Raw genomic sequence first — 16,028 nt, 5'->3', positions numbered from 1 at the left:
GTGGGGATAACTTGAGGTCAGGAGTTCGACACCAGCCTGGCCAGCATGGTGAAATCCCGTCTCTACTAAAAATACAAAGATTAGCCAGGCATGGTGTTGGGCACCTTTAATCCCAGCTACTTGGGAGGCTGAGACAGGAGAATCGCTTTAACCCAGGAGACGGAGGTTTTAGTGAGCCAAGATCGTACCACTGCACTCCAGCCTGGGTGACAGAGCTAGACTTTATCTAAAAAAACAAAAAATGCTTTTTAATTCTCTACTATTTAGGCTGCGAGTATTTTTGGAAATTACAATTTTTAATTTCATTTATTTTAGCAAGATAACATACTTTCTGTTAGTGATTTATAAAAACAGAAAACCCAATTTTTTTCGACCTTAGTTTTTTTACTGATAACATAATATTTGTACATATTTATGGGGTACATGTGATATTTTGTTACATTCATAGAATGATCAAGTCAGGATAGTTGGAGTATCCATCACGTTGAGAATTTATCATTTCTATATGTTGGGAACATTTCAAGTCCTCTCTTATAGCTGTTTTGTAATATAATACATTGTTGTTAATTACAGTCACCCTATTCTATCGAACATTAGATCTTTCTCCTTCTAACTGTATGATTGTACCCATTAACCAACCTCTCTTCATTGCCCACTCCCGCACCCCTCTCCCCCCACACCCCCCCACCACAACACACACACATACACTCTTCCCAGCCTCTGGTATCTGCCATTCTACTCTGTACCTGCATGAGTTCAACTTTTTAGCTCCCACATATGAGAACATGCCATATTTGTCTTTCTGTGCCTGGCTTATTTCACAAAATAACCTCCAGTTCCATATTTCTGCAAATAACATGATTTCATTCTTTTTTATGGTGGAGTATTCCACATAATTCCATTGTGTATATACACCACATTTTCTTTTTCTTTGAGATGGAGTCTTGCTCTGTTGCCCAGGCTAGAGTGCAGTGGCACGATCTTGGCTGACTGTAACCTCCCAGGTTCAAGCGATTCTCCTGCCTCAGTGTGTTGAATAGCTGGGATTACAGGCGTACACCACCCTGCCTGGCTAATTGGTTTGTATTTTTAGTAGAGATGGGGTTTCATCATGTTGGCCGGGCTGGTCTCCAACTCCTGAGCTCAACTGATCCACCTGCCGCGGCCTCCCAAAGTGCTAGGATTACAGGCGTGAGCCACTGAGCCTGGCCCAATACCACATTTTCTTGATCTGTTCGTCTGTTGATGGATGCTTAGGTTGATTCCATATCTTTGCTATTGTGCTGCAGTAAACATGGGGGTGCAAGTATCCCTTTGATATACTGATTTCCTTTCCTTTGGATACATATCCAGTAGTGGCATTGCTGGATCAAATGCTGGTTCTATTTTTAGTTTCTTGGGAAATCTTCATACTGTTTTTCATAATGGCTATACTAATTTAATTTCCCACCAACAGTGTATGAGTTCCCTTTTTTTTTTTTTTTTTTTTTTTGAGATGGAGTCTTTCTCTGTTGCCCAGGCCAGAGTGCAGTTCTCAGCTCACTGCAACCTCCGCCTCCTGGGTTCAAGCGATTCTCCTGCCTCAGCTTCCCAAGCAGCTGGGATTACAGGCGCACACCACCACACCCAGCTAATTTTTGTATTTTTAGTGGAGACGGGGTTTCACCATGTTGACCAGGCTGATCTTGAACTCCTGACCTCAGGTGATCCACCCGCCTCGGCCTCCCAAAGTGTTGGGATTACAGGAATGAGCCACCATGCCTGGCCATGAGTTCCCTTTTCTCCATATCCTTGCATCTGTTTTTGTTTGTTTGTTTAAGGTAAAGAAAGGCAGATTTGATTGTTCAGTTCCCACCTAAGAATGAGAACATGCGGTGTTTGGTTTTCTGTTCTTGTGATAGTTTGCTAAGAATGATGGTTTCCAGCTGCATCCATGTCCCTACAAAGGACACAAACTCATCCTTTTTTATGGCTGCATAGTATTCCATGGTGCATATGTGCCACATTTTCTTAATCCAGTCTGTCACTGATGGACATTTGGGTTGATTCCAAGTCTTATCACTTGGACTCGGGAAGGGGAACATCACACACCGGGTCCTATCATGGGGAGGGGGGAGGGGGGAGGGATTGCATTGGGAGTTATACCTGATGTAAATGACGAGTTGATGGGTGCTGACGAGTTGATGGGTGCAGCACACCAACATGGCACAAGTGTACATATGTAACAAACCTGCACCTTATGCACATGTACCCTAGAACTTAAAGTATAAAAATAATAATAAAAATAAATAAATTAAATAAATAAATAAATAAATAAAATAAAATAAAAAAAAGAAAGGCAGATTTATTAGAGAAAGTAGGAAAACACATTGCAAGGAGGCAACAGACAGGCGAGCAGAAAAGGAGCTTTTCTAATCATAATAATGATAATGATAGTGGCCATCCTAACTGGGAGAAGATGATATCTCACTGTGGTTTTGATTTGCGTTTCCCTGATGATTAGTGATGTTGAGCATTTTTTCATACACCTGTTGGCCGTGTGTGTATTCTTTTGAGAAATGGCTATTCATGTCCTTTGCCCACTTTTTAATGGGATTATTTGCTTTTTTACTGTTGAGTGATTTGAATTTTTTTTTGTTTCTATTTTAGTTTTCTTTTTAGAGTTGTTTTCTTTTTAGAGTTGTTTGAATTTTTTGTATATTCTGGACATTAGTTCCTTGTTGAATGAATAGTTTGTAAATATTTTCACCCATTCAACAGATTGTCTCTTCACTTTGTTGATTGTTTCCTTTGCTTTGCAGAAGCTTTTTAGCTTAATATAGACCTATTTGTCTATTTTTGTTTTTGTTACCTACAGTTTTGTACCTTGAATAGTTTTTAATATTAATTTCCATTACTCTATTTTAGAGCTAGATTTTAGAGCCAAAGGTATAAGGATGGTAGCGTGTCCATCTGTGGAAGAGATTCAGATCTTTCTCTAAGTAATAGTGTCATATGCCACAGTATGCAAAAGCTAAGCATGTGTGAAAACTGATACTTACTAAGAATACTGTATCTTCTTTTGGCTCATTAACCTCCAAGGAATTTCAGAGTCTACAAGGGGTTTTGGTGGGGTTTTTTGGTAATTTTTAGTAGTGGCAAAATATATATAATTAATTTATTATGTTTACCTTTTTTTTTTTTTTTTTTTTGAGACGGAGTCTCGCTCTGCCGCCCAGGCTGGAGTGCAGTGGCCGGATCTCAGCTCACTGCAAGCTCCGCCTCCCGGGTTCACACCATTCTCCTGCCTCAGCCTCCCGAGTAGCTGGGACTACAGGCGCTTGCCACCGCGCCCGGCTAGTTTTTTGTATATTTTAGTAGAGACGGGGTTTCACCATGTTAGCCAGGATGGTCTCGATCTCCTGACCTCGTGATCCGCCCGTCTCGGCCTCCCAAAGTGCTGGGATTACAGGCTTGAGCCACCGCGCCCGGCGTTTACCATTTTTTTAATGTACAGGTCAGTAGTGTTAGGTACATTCGCATTGTTGTACAGCCAATCTCCAGAATTCTTTCATCTTCCAAAACTGAAACTTTATAGCTATTAAACAACTTCATTTCCCCACTCCCCCAGTCCCTGACAACCACCATTCTACTAGGTACCTAATATAAGTGGAATTATATAGTATTTTTCTACTTGTGACTAGCTTATTTCACTTAGCATTATATCCTCAATGTTCATCCATGTTATAGCATGTGTCAGAACTTCCTTTTCAAAGCTGAATAATATTGTATTGTATGTGTACACCTTATTTTGTCTACCCATACATCTGTCAGTGAATACTTAGGTTGCTTCCAGTTTTTGGCTATTGTGAATAATGCTGCTATGAACATGAGTGTTCAAATAATCTCTTCAAGACCCTGCTTTCAGTTCTTTTGGTTATATACTTAGAAGTAGAATTGCTAGATCATATGGTAATTCTATTTTTACTCTTTTGGGGAACCTCCATGCTGTTTTCCGTAGCAGATACACCATTTTACTTTTCCACCAATGGTGCACAAGAGTTCTAGTTTCTCCACATGCTCGCAACCACTTGTTCTTTTCTGGGGTTTTTTGTTCATTTGTTTTGGATAATAGCCATCTTAATGAGTGTGAGGTGGTATCTCATTGTGGTTGTGGTTTTTATTTCCATAATGATTAGTAATATTGAACATCTTTTCATGTGTTTGTTGGCCATTTGTATGTCTTCTTTGGAGAGACGTCAAGTTCTTTGCCCATTGTGTGTGTGTGTGGCTTTTCTTTTCTTTTTTTTTTTTCTTTGAGACAGAGTTTCACTTTTGTTGCCCAGGCTGGAGTGCAATGGTGCGATCTCGGCTCACCGTAACCTCCACCTCCCAGGTTCAAGCGATTCTCCTGCCTCGGCCTCCCGAGTTGCTGGGATTACAGGCATGCGTCACCATGCCCAGCTACTTTTCTCGTATTTTTAGTAGAGACGGGGTTTCTCCATGTTGGTCAGGCTGGTCGCAGACTCCCGACCTCAGGTGATCCACCCGCCTCGGCCTCCCAAAGTGCTGGGATTACAGGCATGAGCCACTGTGCCCACCCGTGTTGCCCATTTTTTAAATCAAGTTGTTTTTTGTTGTTGAGTTGTAGGAGGTCTTTATATATTCTAAATTTTGATGTTGTTTTTATTTTGTTTTTGTTTGTTTGTTTTTTGAGACAGAGTCTCACTCTGTCACCCAGGCTGGAGCGCAGTGGCACAATCTTGGCTCCCTGCAACCTCTGCCTCCCGGGTTCAAGCAATTCTCGTGTCTCAGCCACCCAAGTAGTTGGAATTACAGGCATGCGCCACCAAACCTGGCTATTTTTTGTATTTTTAGTAGAGACATGATTTCGCCATGTTGGCCAGACTGGTCTCAAACTCCTGGCCTCAAGTGATAGACCTGCCTTGGCCTCCCAAATGCTAGGATTACAGGCATGAGCTACCATGCCCAGACTATTCTGAATACTAACTCCTTATTAGATAAATGATTTGCAGATAATTCCTCCCATTCCACAGGTTTTCTTTTTACTCTGTTGATTGTGTCATTGGGCTACAAGATATTTTCAGGTCGGGCATGGTGACTCATGCCTGTAATCCCAGCACTTTGGGAGGCTGAGGCAGGAAGATCACTTGCGGTCATGAGTTCGAGACCACCTTGGCCAACATGGCAAAACCTTGTCTCTACTAAAAATACAAAAAAAAAAAAAGTAGTTGGGCATCATGGTGCATGCCTGTAATCCCAGCTACTTGGGAGGGTAAGGCAGGAAGATCGCTTGAACCCAGGAAGCAGAGGTTGTGGTGAGCCAAGACTGCACCAGTGCACTCCAGCCTGGACAACAGAGTGAGACTCCTTCTCAAACAAAAGAAAAAAAAGATGTTTTCGGATTAACTAAGTTGTTGTAAAGATATTTTATTAGTAAGCAGGGAAGCACAAATTAATAGTATGATAATGATAAAGTACAGCCTTCATTCATCAGATCAACTTTTGGCAAGTATGTAGGGAAATGGATACATTACTGCATTGTTAGGTAGAAGTATATCTTGGCACAGCCACTTTGGAGGGCAATTTGGCTATATCCATTTTTTTTTTTTTTTTAAGCCAGAATCTTACTCTGTCGCCCAGGCTGGAATGCAGTGGCACGATCACGGCTCTCTGCAACCTCTGCCTCCCAGGTTCAAGTGATTCTTTTGCCTCAGCCTCCTGAGTAACTAGGATTACAGGCACCCACCACCATGCCCAGCTATTTTTTGTATTTTTAGTAGAGATGAGGTTTTACCATGTTGGCCAGACTGGTCTCAAACTCCTGACCTCAAGTGATCCACCTGCCTCGGCCTCCCAAAGTGCTGGGATTGCAGGCGTGAGCCACCTTGCCTGGCCACTATATCCATTTTAATTAAAAAATATTTCTATCCTATGACCTAACAATCCCATTGCTAGGAATCACTTTCACATGGGTATAGGGAGATATGTGCAAGGATGTTCACTGCAACATTATTTTTAGTTGGTAAAAAGGAAAACAACTAGAAAAATGCCATTAATATGATACCATTTATGTTAAAACAGAAAGCAATATTATATGTTTTCTGGTAGTATAAACACCAGATTATTAACATTAATAAATTCAAAAAGATCTGGAAATGGTAACTGTGGCTGCCAGAATGCACTAGAATTGATCCTTATAACCATATAATGTTTTTAAAAATAGTTTTTACAAGATAAATGTGTTTATATGTTACTTAGTTTTTATTTTTTATTTGTTTATTTATTTATTTAGAGACAAGAGTCTAGCTCTGTCGCCCAGGCTGGAGTGCAGTGACACAATCTCAGCTCACTGCAACTTCCGCCTCCCGGGTTCAAGCAATTCTCCTGCCTCAGCCTCCCGAGTAGCTGGGATTACAGGTGCCCACCACCACGCCCAGCTAATTTTTTTATTTTTAGTACAGACGGGGTTTCACTGTCTTGGTCAGGCTGGTCTCGAACTCCTGACCTCATGATCCACCCACCTCAGCCTCCCAGAGTGCTGGGATTATAAGCGTGAGCCACCATGCCCGGCCAGTTTTTAATTTTTTATACACATTTTCAAAAATGTAAAGGTGGTGTAACTAAACAAATATTGAAGAAAGAGTTTGACCTAAAATTTGGGCAGCATTTGGTAGACTGAACATTGTGTAAGATTTGGTTCTTAGCTTTGCAATCACAGAAATTGAATTTTAACAGGATAACCAGAATTTATTTACCTCTAGGGATTTTGTGCCTACTGACCGAGGCATATCAATCTATGGCCATTGGTAATGGAAGGAGTTATCTATTAATTCATTAATTTACCATATTATACAGGCAAAGAGACCAAAATAATGATAAGCAGTAGTCAGTACATGCTCTCACCTTATGGGAAAGTCTAAAAACTTACTGTTAGAAGGATTTTAACTAAAGAAATCAAAGCATGGGAGTTGGATTATTTTATTAGCTGAGATTTTAAAATTATAATTGTAAGGCCGGGCACGGTGGCTTATGCTTATAAACCCAGCACTTTGGGAGGCTGAGGCCGGTGGATCATTTGCAGTCAGGAGTTCAACACCAGCCTGGCCAACATGGTGAACCCCTGTCTCTACTAAAAATACAAAAATTAGCTGGGTGTGGTGGTGCACACCTGTAATCCCAGCTCCTTGGGAGGCTGAGGCAGGAGAATCGCTTGAACCTGGGAGGCACAGGTTGCAGTGAACCAAGATCATGCCACTGCACTTCAGCTTGGGCAACAGAGTGAGACTCCATCTCATAAATAAATAAATATTGGTTTGTGCAAGCCAATCTCTATAAGATTGTCACCAACCTGGGTAACAGAGTGAGACTCCATCTCAAAAAAATAAAAAATGATATAATGCAGATTGAGAGGGTTATGGTTTCTTTACCTTAGTATTTACAGTGTTGTCTTCTCAAATATATCATGATGTCATGATGGAGAATAGAGAAATGTGATGCTCATCAGTAAACATTTATGAACCTTTTTGGAATTGACTATTTCTGCATGTAGCCTCCATTTTGTATTGTTTTTCACTGCCGTTTTAGAGCATTATTTTATTATCTTGGTTCCTCCAGATTGAGAATGCACTCTATTTGGAGCTTACTCAGCTACATAAGATTATTTTAGTGCTCATAAATGTATTCATTTTGCATAATCTCTGAACAGATTAAAATATCTGTGGTATGGCAAAGTTTCCATTCTAGTGGAGTAAAATATAGGTTTCTTAGCTAGGAATGTATATTTGGTGAGTAGTGGGTAATGCTTAAGGTCACAGGCAGCTTTGTTTTTAAAGCCTGCTCCACCACTTACCGCTTTCCTTGGGTGAACCAAATCACTTAACCTACCTAAACCCAGGCCTCTCGTCTTTGTAAAATGCCTAAATTTCAAGATGTTAACTGCAATTAAGATTATTTTCCTGATAATGTATATTTTCATGGGCTCCTTTTTATTCAGCTAAACATGAATTCAGCTCCAACTTTCATCAACTTTCCGGCAAAAGGGAAACCCAAACGGGGTGATACATATGAGTTACAGGTGCGGGGTTTTTCAGCTGAGCAGATTGCCCGGTGGATCGCCGACAGAACTGATGTCAATGTAAGTTTCCCAACTTTGTAGACTGTTTCTTGGCCATTATCCCCTTTGAATCTTACTGGGAGGCCCTAATTAGTCTTGTCCCCATATCACTGAGGTGGCACTAGTTTGTCAGTCCCTTCATAAGTAGCATTGAACAGAATCATCTTGATGAATGAGTGAAATTGCAAAACACTCTCTGTTACCCTATTCAACATGGAAACCACTCTTTCGATCTTCTTAAGTCCGTGGGTTATCTAGTTGCACCTGGCGAATCCTTCTTAATCTAAAAGATGTTATGTTGTGGTTAAATAGAATATTGTACCTATTCTGTCCTATTTTAGGTTACATTATAGACTATTTTGATTGGGATAAAATAAAAAGAATCATTTTTCTGAAAGTAACCACACTAATTTTGATTGCTTTCACTTCAGATTTTATTTTGACCCATATAACTAGTAAAAAAAATTTTTTTTTTTTTTTTTTTGAGACGGAGTCTCGCTCTGTCTCCCAGGCTGGAGTGCAGTGGCATGATCTCGGCTCACTGCAAGCTCCGCCTCCCGGGTTCACGCCATTCTCCCGCCTCAGCCTCCCAAGTAGCTGAGACTACAGGCGCCCGCCACCACGCCCGGCTAGTTTTTTGTATTTTTAGTAGAGATGGGGTTTCACCATGTTAGCCAGGATAGTCTCGATCTCCTGACCTCGTGATCCACCCGCCTCGGCCTCCCAAAGTGCTGGGATTACAGGCTTGAGCCACCGCGCCCGGCCGTAAAAAATTTTATACTTTAACATGTTTTTCTCTCCTTTCCATTAGATTAGAGTGATTAGACCCCCAAATTATGCTGGTCCCCTTATGTTGGGATTGCTTTTGGCTGTTATTGGTGGACTTGTGTATCTTCGAAGAAGCAATATGGAATTTCTCTTTAATAAAACTGGATGGGCTTTTGCAGCTTTGGTGAGTGAATTTTAGAAGACAAAAAATTATTTGAATAAAACTAATAATGTATTTTTAGATAAACTTTTATTTATATGAGAAGTAGCATTTTATTTCTTACCTGAGGAAAATAGTTTTATGTATTTTTATTTTCTGTCTTAAAATCATTTTGTTTCATTCATTATCTCATTAGGATGGCCAGAACTTCAAGGAACTGATTATACCTGCCTTTTATTCAACCTAAATGACAGACTGTCATCTCTATGAAAATCTCTAGTTGTTCTGGAAATATTATTCTTTTTTTTTCTGAGACGGAGTCTTGGTCTGTCGCCCAGGCTGGAGTGCAGTGGTGCCATCTCGGCTCACTGCAACCTCTGCTTCCTGGGCTCAAGCGATTCTCCTGCCTCATCCTCTCTCGAGTAGCTGGGATTACAGGTGCGTGCCACCACGCCCAGCTAATTTTTTTGTATTTTTAGTACAGACGGGGTTTCATCCTGTTGGCCAGGCTGGTCTTGAACTCCTGACCTCAGGTGCTCTGCCCACCTTGGCCTCCCAAAGTGCTGGGGTTACAGGCATGAGCCACCATGTCCAGCCTGAAAATATTACTCTAAAACGCCTTTTCACTGTTCAATTTTGAAACTTGTGTCTGCATAGTTATAATTTTTAAATAGTGTTTTCCTGGTCTGGCACGGTGGCTCACGCCTATAATCCCAGCACTTTGGGAGGCTGAGGCGGGCGGATCACAAGGTCAAGAGACCGAGATGAACCTGGCCAACATGGTGAAAGCCCTCTGTACTAAAAATACAAAAATTAGCTGGGCGTGGTGGCGTGCATCTGTAGTCCCAGCTACTCGGGAAGCTGAGGCAGGAGAATCGCTTAAACTTGGGAGGTGGAGGTTGCAGTGAGCCGAGATCGTGCCACTACACTCCAGCCTGCCGACAGAGTGAGACTGCATCTCAAAAAATATATATATGTATATGGTGTTTTCCTTTGAAGTATTACCGAATTGTGATCCTTGGGATGAAATATAAGCCTTAATCAATAATTCATTTATCTGCAAAAAATTCTATGTCTTATCTAAACAGATGCACATTTTCATATTCCTGTTATCTAATCAAGACAAGGACAGTTTGACCATGAATATTTTATTATTTTTTGTTTCCTAGTGTTTTGTGCTTGCTATGACATCTGGTCAAATGTGGAACCATATAAGAGGACCACCATATGCCCATAAGAATCCCCACACAGGACATGTGGTAAGGGAAGTCTGGGATTTCTTTCCTTTTGTAGACCAAAGTTAACTCAATGATTATTACACTGTGAAAACAGTGCCAGCATATGAAGGAGCTGGATTTAGTCTTCACTTTTCAGTCTCTGTGTTAACAAGCTTCCATCACTGATAAGACCATGCAGTGCTTTTTTTTTTTTTTTTGAGACGGAGTTTCGCTCTTGTTGCCCAGGCTGGAGTGCAATGGCATAATCTCGGCTCACTGCACCCTCCACCTCCCTGGTTCAAGTAATTCTCCTGCCTCAGCCTCCTGAGTAGCTGGGATTACAGGCATGCGCCACCACGCCCAGCTAATTTTGTATTTTTAGTAGAGACAGGGTTTCTCCATGTTGGTCAGGCTGGTCTCAAACTCCCAACCTCAGGTGATCCACCTGCCTCAGCCTCCCAAAGTGCTGGGAATATAGGCCTGCAGGCATGAGCCACTGCACCCGGCCGCAGTGCTTTTAAAAGTGGGAAATTCCTTTCCCATTTGGTGAATCCTTCTAACCAAGCTGGCTAAGAATGAAAGACAGCCTTCAACTAAATAGAAAATTTCATCAAGTACCTGAGCATCCTCTGTTTCTAAGCACTGTGCTAAGTGTTATTAAATATAGTGATAAACAAGAAAAACGTGATCCCTGTCTTCATGGAGCCTACATTATTGTACCTCATGGTCTTGTACGCTTAAATACTAGTTTTCCCACCCAGGTGCAGTGTTTTGCATTTGTAGTCCCAGCTACTTGGGAGGCTGAGGCAGGAGGATGACTTGAATCCAGGAGTTCTAGCCCAGCCTGAACAACATAGCAAGATCCATCTCCTTTAAAAAAAAAAAAAAAAAAAAAAAAAAAACAAGGCCAGATGTGGTGACTAATACCTGTAATCCTGGCACTTTGGGAGAGTGAGGCAGGAGGACCACTTGAGGCCAGGAGTTCAAGACCAACTTGGGCAGCATAGTGAGATGCCATCTCTATGAAAAACAAAAAAGAAAAGAGAAAAACAACTAGTTTTCTAACATATTCTATTGTTGAAAATGTAAGTACAATATCCAAGCATTTGGGAGGCTGAGGTGGGAGGATTGCTTGAGCCCAGGAGTTTGAGACCAGCCTGGCCAACATAGCAAGATCTCATTTCTAATAAAAATTTAAAAATTAGCTGAGCAGGCATGGTGGTACATACTTGTAGTCCCATCTACTTGGGATGCTGAGGCAGGAGGATCGCCGGAGCCAGGACTTTGGGGTTGCAATGAGCTATGATCATGCTACTGCACTCCAGCCTGGGCAGCAGAGCAAGACCTTGTCTCAAAAATAAACATAGTATTAGTACAATGAAAAGACAAATAGAGAAGAGATAATACAAAAATAGCTTTATAGTAACCAAACTTACTGATGAATGCCAGAGACCCAGAGTATGTCACATGGTTTATCAGGTGAATTAATAATTTCATAGTTTAAAATATCCCGTTTTAGGGTTAGCATACCAACATTTAACGTATACCTAAAGATTCCATTTTGTCTGTTTTCCCTCCTAGAATTATATCCATGGAAGCAGTCAAGCCCAGTTTGTAGCTGAAACACACATTGTTCTTCTGTTTAGTATCCTTTTACAATAAGTCTTTCTTACTGTATTTTGTCTGTTTTCTCACAGTCTAGTATTCTCTCTACAGCATTCGGCTGGGGCTGTTCTCTTAATGCAGGTCACGATATCCTTTGAAAATCATTACTGTGTCATCCTCTCCAGCCCAAAAAACTAAAGACTACTAGGAACAAATCTGTAGTCTGATAGGGCCAGGTTTATTGGCTTATTAATACAAGGACGACTGTACATTAGAAGAACCATGGAACATCTTAACAAAGAAAAGATAGAGTTGTAATAGGATTTGGGAGAATAGTGGAGTTTATATGAAATTTAAACAAAGCATTGTTTTGATAGGCTAAAAGCAGTGTAAGACTGTGTAAAGGGGTCAACATCAGGTCTGAACTGTGAAGCAGACCCAGGGTTCTGTTTTCTTGGAAACTACAAAGTTAACATAAATGTGGAATTTTTGTCTTCAAAAACTTCTTCTTTGAAGCTCTATACCTTGGTTGTAAATTGAGGCTACTTAGAAATTATACTTGTAAATTGAGTGACTTAGATCTGCCAAGCAAGAATATTTCATTTTTACTCACATAATTGCAAGAAGTCTATTTAAAGACCAATATTCCTCAGTAAGAAAACAGTAGTTACTCAGAGATGGGGGATATTTTGACATTTTACAGCTGAAGTGTGTGCTAGGGAAAAATTCTTCCTGTGGACTTTGCAGCTGCTTTATGTGTGTGTTGTTCCATCCTCTTGAATGACAGGGAATATTTTTACTTTCTTGGCCCGAGCTAATTTTTATTTTCTTACATCTAAAAGTGGATGCCTCTGTAAGCTGCAAAGACAGGTAAAAGCAATGTCAGATAAGTAAGAATCTAAATTTCATAATATTGCTAAACATAGTTTACCCACCTGAATACATAAGCACTGACTCTGAAACAAATCAACAAGGCGAACAAATGTAATGTTCCTGGAATTGTGCTTCTCAGCCAGGGTGTCCTGACATTGATATACTAGAATCAGCTGGGCGTGGTGGCTCACACCTGTAATCCTAGCACTTTGGGAGGCTGTGATAGGTAGATTGCTTGAGCCCTGGAGTTTAAGACCAGCCTGGGCAACATGGCAAAACCTCATCTCTACAAAACAATGCACACAAGAAAATTAGCCAAGTATGGTGATGCATGCCTATGGTCCCAGCTACCAGGGAGGCTGAGGTGGGAGGATCGCTTGAGCCCAGGAGGTCAAGGCAACAGTGAGCCGATATCACACCACTGCACTCCAGCCTGGATGACACAGTGAGACCCTGTCTCTAATAAAAAGAAAAAAAAAAATGAAAATTAAATATATATTTTTTCTGATTGCAAAAGGAATACAGATTAAAGAAAATTTAGAAAATACAAATAAGTATAAAGAAAAAAATTCAAAATCACTGAAAATTCTGTCTTTAGTAAATGTTTGTGTATGTCTTTCCCAGTTTTATTATACTATGTTGATGATTAGAGATTTTAAGGAAAACATTCTAAAAAAAAATTGAGCTTTTGATTTTAACTGATTTTAATTGAAGGATATTTGGGAAAATATTCTTATGCACCGTGGAAAATATACTTACTGCTTAACATCCAGCCCAAACCTAGGAGAGTTAATCTATTCAACCATGAAATGGTGAGCTGAAAGATTAACAATATATACCTAGTCCATATGAGAAGAAAGAAGACTGAGACCAGGCGCGGTGGCTCATGCTGTAATCCCAGCACTTTGGGAGGCCAAGGCAGGTAGATCACCTGAGATCAGGAGTTCAAGACCAGCCTGGCCAACATGATGAAACCCCATCTCTACTAAAAATACAAAAAAAATTTGCTGGCCAGGTGCGGTGGCTCACGCCTGTAATCCCAGCACTTTGGGAGGCCGAGGCAGGCAGATCACAAGGTCAGGAGATCGAGACCATCCTGGCTAACACGGTGAAACCCCATCTCTACTAAAAATACAAAAAATTAGCCGGGCGCAGTGGCGGCGCCTGTAGTCCCAGCTACTCGGGAGGCTGAGGCAGGAGAATGGCGGGAACCTGGGAGGCGGAGCTTGCAGTGAGTTGAGATCTGGCCACTGCACTCCAGCCTGGGCGACAGAGCAAGACTCCGTCTCAAAAAAAAAAAAAAAATTGCTGAACCCACTGGTGGCGGGTGCCTGTAATCCCAGTTACTCAGGAGGCTGAGGCAGGAGAATCTCTTGAACCTGGGAGGCGGGGGTTGAAGTGAGCAGAGATTGTGTGATTGCTCTCCAGCCTGGGCAATAAGAGTGAAACTCCATCTCAGGGGGTAAAAAAAGACTGAAAGAAAAATATTACCCAAACTTTATTTTTTTAATCCTGAAATTTACTTGAAAATGTTCGTTTATGGACTGGGCTTGGTGGCTCACACCTGTAATCCCAGCACTCTGGGAGGTGGAGGCAGGCAGATCGTTTGAGGTCAGGAATTTGAGGCCAGCCTGGCCGACATGGTGAAAGCCCGTCTCTACCAAAAATATAAAACTTAGCCAGGCGGCCAGGCGTGCTGCCTCACACCTGTAATCCCAGCACTTTGGGAGGCCGAGGCAGGCAGATCACCTGAGATCAGGAGTTCAAGACCAGCCTGGCCAACATGGTGAAACCCTGTCTCTATTAAAAATACAAAAATTAGCTGGGCATGGTGGTGCACGCCTGTAATCCCAGCTACTGGGGAGGCTGAGGCCAGAGAATTGCTTGAACCTGGGAGGCGGAAGTTGCAGTGAGCCGAGATGGTGCCACTGCACTCCAGCCTGGATGACAGAGTGAGACTGTCTCAAAAGAAAAAAAAGAAAGAAAATGTTCATTTATAGTTTGATGAATTCAGCCTGGCCAACATGGCGAAACCTTATCTCCACAAGAAATACAAAAATTAGCCAGGAACGGTGGTGTGCACCTGTAATTCCATCTACTCAGGAGGCTGAGGCATGGGAATTGCTTGAACCCAGGAGGTGGAGGTTGCAGTAAGCCAAGACTGCCACTGCACTCCAGCCTGGGCAACAGAGTGAGACTCTGTCTCAAAGGGAAAAAAAAGAACAGAAAAGTATGGTTTGATGGACTAACAAATTATTGGTTTGATGGATTAACAAATTATTACACCTTGGAAATTTTCCGGGTCTTGAATCAATTCGTCTCACTACTACTTTGAAATTGAATAATGGAGCAAAAGAGCAATTAAAATTGTAAAATATTAATTAGTTGATTTGGGTTTTGTTCGTCTTTTAGCTTTGTCTTAAACTTTTAAATATATAAGAAGTTTAAGAAATTAGAAAATTGTCATTTTACCTCTCCCTAAAGATTGAGCATTAGCCTAAGGTTTCGTATACATTTGGAACAGATTGCAAGCCTGTTGGGACATAGAATGTCTTGTGTTTGGTTATTAGGATGCAAAAAGTGAACTTTTTTCAGGGTCAGACATATATACAGATTGTAAGACAGTGACTTAAGTGCTGTGTACCAGAAATAGTGAGAAAATGAATAATTTTGTCAGAAGTAAGGAATATTAGGGAAGGCTTAACCACTCCCCAACCCCCTTTTTTTTTTGAGTGGAGTCTCGCTCTGTTGCCCCAACTGGAGTGCAGTGGCACCATCTTGGTTCACTGCAACCTCCACCTCCTGGATTCAAGCAATCCTCCTGCCTCAGCCTCCCGAGTACCTGGGATTACAGACGTGTACCACCACGCCTGACCCCTCTTTCTTTTTTATTTATTTATTTAGTTAGTTTTTTGTTTTGAGACGGAGTCACACTGTTGCCCAGGGTGGAGTGCAGTGGCATGATCCCAGCTCACTGCAACCTCCACCTCCTGGGTTCAAGCGATCCTCCTGCCTCAGCCTCCTGAGTAGCTGGGATTACAGGCGTGCACCACCAAACCCGGCTAATTTCTTTATTTTTAGTAGAGACAGGGTTTCACCAGGTTGGCCAGGCTGGTCTTGAACTCCTGACCTCAGGTGATCCACCCGCCTCGGCCTCCCAAAGTGCTGGCATTTCAGGCGTGAGCCACCGCACCCGGCCCCCACTTTCTTTTAAAGTAAATATGAAACCTCAAGACCAGTAACATTGTTTACAGCTTCCAGGTTGATAAGAATTAATAGACTGAGGCCA

General features: G+C 41.5%; 1 protein-coding gene across 11 annotated transcripts in view; it reads left to right on the top strand.

Annotated features, from left to right (window-relative positions):
• MAGT1 (magnesium transporter 1) overlaps positions 1 to 16,028 on the top strand; it is a 61,118-nt gene that overhangs the window by 25,105 nt on the left and 19,985 nt on the right. For 4 of the 11 annotated variants that reach the window (XR_013413145.1, XM_028842515.2, XM_077989482.1 and 1 more), the window contains exons 4-7: positions 7,997 to 8,137; positions 8,928 to 9,068; positions 10,214 to 10,303; positions 11,843 to 11,906. Coding sequence is in view for 4 of the 11 variants with exons in the window: in XM_028842515.2 (XP_028698348.1) it covers positions 7,997 to 8,137; positions 8,928 to 9,068; positions 10,214 to 10,303; positions 11,843 to 11,906 (436 nt within the window). In the remaining 7 variants the exon portion in view is untranslated. Of the gene's footprint in view, positions 1 to 7,931; positions 8,138 to 8,927; positions 9,069 to 10,213; positions 10,590 to 10,773; positions 11,312 to 11,586; positions 11,907 to 16,028 lie in introns of those variants that run through there. The other 7 variants (XR_013413149.1, XR_013413148.1, XR_013413150.1 and 4 more) reach the window with 6 other exon arrangements.

The sequence above is a fragment of the Macaca mulatta genome, chromosome X (assembly GCF_049350105.2).
Source record: "Macaca mulatta isolate MMU2019108-1 chromosome X, T2T-MMU8v2.0, whole genome shotgun sequence".
NCBI lineage: Eukaryota > Metazoa > Chordata > Mammalia > Primates > Cercopithecidae > Macaca > Macaca mulatta.
This window is presented reverse-complemented; position numbering and strand designations above follow the sequence as displayed.